This window comes from Malurus melanocephalus, unplaced genomic scaffold (genome assembly GCF_030028575.1).
Source record: "Malurus melanocephalus ecotype Western Australia unplaced genomic scaffold, MMel_1.1 scaffold_869, whole genome shotgun sequence".
In the NCBI taxonomy this organism is placed as follows: Eukaryota; Metazoa; Chordata; class Aves; order Passeriformes; family Maluridae; genus Malurus; species Malurus melanocephalus.
Window position 1 is genome coordinate 170,350 of NW_026624101.1, and position 4,144 is coordinate 174,493.

The 4,144-nt window shown below is 53.0% G+C and overlaps 1 protein-coding gene across 2 annotated transcripts; it reads left to right on the plus strand.

Annotated features, from left to right (window-relative positions):
- The first annotated feature begins 8 nt into the window (after positions 1–8).
- On the plus strand, positions 9–4,060 carry LOC130585354 (acidic leucine-rich nuclear phosphoprotein 32 family member B). Of its 2 annotated transcripts, none has more exons than XM_057385809.1 (6): positions 9–166; positions 593–715; positions 1,504–1,702; positions 2,038–2,159; positions 2,546–2,600; positions 3,800–4,060. In XM_057385809.1, exons 1-6 carry the CDS (start codon positions 107–109, stop codon positions 3,886–3,888), a joined length of 648 nt encoding a protein of 215 aa, XP_057241792.1. In that variant the 5' UTR covers positions 9–106; the 3' UTR covers positions 3,889–4,060. The 2 variants fall into 2 exon arrangements, with proteins under 2 accessions (XP_057241792.1, XP_057241793.1); XM_057385810.1 differs by having other exon boundaries at positions 2,041–2,159.
- The last annotated feature ends 84 nt before the right edge of the window (positions 4,061–4,144 follow it).

The window sequence follows — 4,144 nt, forward strand, 5'->3', positions numbered from 1 at the left end:
GGGTGTGTGTGTGCAGGTGAAGGAGCTGGTGCTGGACAATTGTCGCTCAGAGGATGGCAAAGTGGTCGGCCTCTCGTCAGATTTTGAGAACCTCGAGTTCCTCAGCATGATCAACATCAACCTGCTGTCCGTGTCCAACCTCCCCAAACTCAACAAGCTCCGCAAGGTGAGTCCAGGCTCTGCTTTTCCAAAAAAACGCTTGAATTTTGTTGTTTCCTCTCTGAGCAAGTAGAGGGGTCGGTTTTAAAGTGCAACAAAACCCTTGTGAGCTCTTCAGGTGTTTGGTGCCTTTCCTCTCGTGCTTGTGCTGTTGTGCTGCTGTCAGAAGCTTCAAAGATTTTGAATATTTTGGGTATTGTTGATATTTTGGATATTATGAATATTGTGGATATTTCACATCTTTTGGAGTACTTGGCAGCACAGGGGTGGTTGGCAGCGCCATGTCCCTGCAGCAAAGGGGTTTTAAGGGCAAACCTGACGTTAAAATTTTAAGGGATTTAGGYGCTCCCTGCAGCCCAGCTCTCAGAGCAGTTTCCTTCCCCATATCACGAGCTGAAACACTTGGTGACCATGTGATATTGCCTCCCTTCAGCTGGAGCTGAGTGATAATAGGATTTCTGGTGGCCTTGAAGTTCTAGCAGAGAAAACTCCCAACCTGACACACTTGAATCTGAGCGGCAACAAGATCAAAGACATCAACACCCTGGAGCCCTTGGTGAGTGGAGGCTGTGCTGGAATGCCAGGGCTGACATTTCCTGTGGGTCTGTGCAGCAACTGTTCCAACAGCTCCTCGTGGGTCTGCTGGGGACAGGTTTGATCCCAGTTTGAGGCTGGGCCAGGAATTAATGGCTWCCCAGTGTGGAAAAGCAGAATCAGTTATGAAGGGAACGTGAGATGGGGCTGGATGTGTGAAACTGGGGATGCTCAGTCTGAGGAGGGAGCAGTAAAGGTTTGGGGTTGGTGGCACWTGGGGTGTCCTGGAATGAGGTCACTGGACACCAGTGAGGGTCTGTCCCATCAGCCTGGTTGTGCTGTCACAGCCACAGGGTCAGGGAGGGTGGGAAGGGCCTGAGGAGGTGACTGAAAAGGGGTGAGGAGTATCTGAGACAGAGTTTTTGCCTCACTGGTCCATCCATTCCCTGCAGAAGGAATTTGGGGTTGTTGTGCTGCTCCTTCCCTCTGCCAAGGGCTCTCCCTGAGCTCTGCCTTGGGGTTCTGCCTGGTATTCCAGGCAGGATGAGCCTGAGAGACTCCTGAGCTTTCTGTGCCTGTTCAGAGGAAAGATTTGGAAATGCACAGAGTTGRTTTCAGAAAGGGAAGGCAGGACAGAGGAGCTGGAAGCACAAATTTCTGTGCCCACAGTGAGCAGGAGCAGTGAGTTCTCTCCATCCGAGGAGCAAATGGGGCAGAGCCACTTCTGAGCTGGACCTGGGCAGTGCCTGATCTTGGCTGCCTGATCCTCACACAAAGCTGTCAGTAACTCAGACAAACCGATTTTTGCAGAAAAAGTTGCCAAACCTCCACAGCCTGGACCTGTTCAACTGCGAGGTGACGATGCTCATCAACTACCGGGAGAGCGTGTTCGCCCTGCTGCCCCAGCTCACCTACCTGGATGGCTTCGATGCTGACGAGCAGGAGGCCCCAGACTCAGACCCTGAAGCAGATGGGGATGCCCTGGAGGACGAGTATGAGAAYGGGGAAGGTGAGGGTTTTCTCTCCTCGTGGTTTTTCTGCTGGGGAACGACTCCGTTTCCATTTCTGGGTGGGTTTTGTGGATGGGGATTTGTGGTGGAGTAAGGGCAGTGTGGGTATCCCAGCCCCTTTTCAATTGGGATGGGAGGGACTGGGAGTTGCTGGGAGRAASTGGGAMTAACTGGGAGGRACTGGGACTTCTTGGGAGGGACTGRGATTTACTGGAAGGGGACAGGGCTTGTTCTGTCCTTCCTTATCCTTTATGACCCACACAGGGGTGAGGGGTGTGTGGGAACAGTGGGGATTTGGGAACTGGAGCACTTCCCTCCCTCCCCATTTTGGTAGAAGGTGAGGAAGAGGAAGATGACGAGGAGGAAGATGATTTGGATGAAGAAGTCATCGATGATGAGGAGGATGAAGACGACGATCTGGAAGGGGAAGAGGAGGAGGATGGAGTAGATGACGAGGTGAGGCTGGCACCAGTTCAGCTCCAGGCTGTGCATTTGTTCTTTCTGGTGTCACAGGAGCCTCTTTGGGGTCACATCTGAGGAATTCCATCCACCCCATTGGATTCCATTGGAATGGAATCCAGCCGTTCCAGTGGCATTTTCCCTGCACTTTGCACTTTGGTGCCCAGAATTTCCCAGTTCAGAGCTGGGGCTGGAGCTTCCCATGGCTCTGAGTGGTGAATCCCCATCCTGATCCCCACGGATCCCCAGGGATGKGAGGAGCTCCTGGAGAACCCACAGCCTCTTCTGAGGCTTCAGTGGGGCGGGAGATGGGAAGGAAGATTCTGGAATTGCAGCTCCTGGAATTGTGGCTTGTGCAACAAAGCCTCTTGTTTTAACTGCAGGAGGAAGATGAGGAGGAAGATGGCGAGGARGATGAAGAAGATGAAGCTGAAGAGGGTGAGTTGAGTCCTGACAAACCAATTCCTYGCAGAGCTGTCTCAAGAATCAAATATTTGGTGTTTTTGGAGCTTCCCCAGCCCCAGCCCAGGGCTGTTGCTGCCTGAGCTGATGCTGAGCGGTGTCACCACCGAGGGTCACCCAGGGAATGGAAAAGAGGTTTTGGAACCTCCTAATTCCAGCCCCACCAGGTCATTGTGGGAAATGTGAGAGGTCAATTACTCAGAAAAGCGGTTCTGGGAATGAATGGGCCGTGCAGGAGCAGGGTTTCTGTCCCAGGAGTGTGAGGAGATGGCTTGGGGACACCTTCCCTTCTCCTGAGCTGAGACCTGAGGTGGGCCAGGCTCCTCTGGGTCAAACAAACACAAACACCCCGGTGAAAGTTGGCAGAATGTTGTGGCTGCAGTGAATTCACGGATTTTGGATGGATTGTGGGATTGTTAATGTTGGGAAATCCCTCAGAGTCCAGCACCACCAGCCCCAAGTGTCACATCCAAGGTTTTTGAACACTTCAGGCCTGGTGACTCCACAGCCCTGGGCAGCTGTGCCAGTGCCTGAGCACCTTTTCCTTGAAGGGATTTTTTTCCAACATCCAATCTGAACCTGCCCTGGCCCAGTTTAAAACCATTTCCTCTTGCCCTGTCCCTCATCACCTGAGACAACACTGAGTCCMCCMSCTCCTGTCAGGGAGTTGTGCAGAGCCACAAGGTCYCCCCTGATCCCCCTTTGCTCCAGGCTGAGCCCCTTTCCCAGCTCYCTCAGCCTCTCCTGGTGYTCCAGACCCTTCCCCAGCTSYRTTCCCAWCCCTGGACACGCTCCAGCCCCTCCATGTCCCTATGAGGAGCCCAAACTGCCCTTAGGAWGTGAGGCCTCAGCTGTGCCAGCACAGGGGGCCACGAGCTCAGTCAGGAGCGCCTGAATTCCGCAGATGCTGCATTTTTGAGGCTGTCAAACAAAAAAAAAACAAAACCCTTTTCAGCTGTTGAAACACAGGATGCTCAGAGGGCATGGAGAGTCAGTGTCTCCTGTCAGCCCAGGATTTTGTGGGTGCCCCAGGAGCAGGGCAGGGTGGATCTGCTCCCCAAGGTGCTCCCAGCTCCTCATGAGGCCACAGCTCAGCAGGAAGAGTGGATCAGGGGGGCCAGGCTGGAAGAGTGAATCTCACCAGGCTGGAAGAGTGAATCTCACCCTCTTTGCAGAGCACCCGTGTGGGGAGAAGAGAAAACGAAGTCTAGAGGATGAAGGAGAGGAAGATGCAGAGGATGAAGAGGACGATGAGGATGACTGACCCCAGCGAGCCGCTCAGTTTTACAGACTCTGACTGTGCTTGTCTTAACCTCCCCGTTGTGTCTGTGTGAGACTGTAAATCCCTGTCTCCCACTCCTCCTCCTCCTCCTCCTCCTCCTCCCCCTTTGTATGGCTGCAGCGTCCACAATATATTTTTTTAAGATTTAGAATACTGTAGGCATTCAGGGGAATCTTCCATACAAGGCTCACTTTTTTTCTCTCACAAAAAAGTATCTCATGACCAAAGGCTTTTCTCC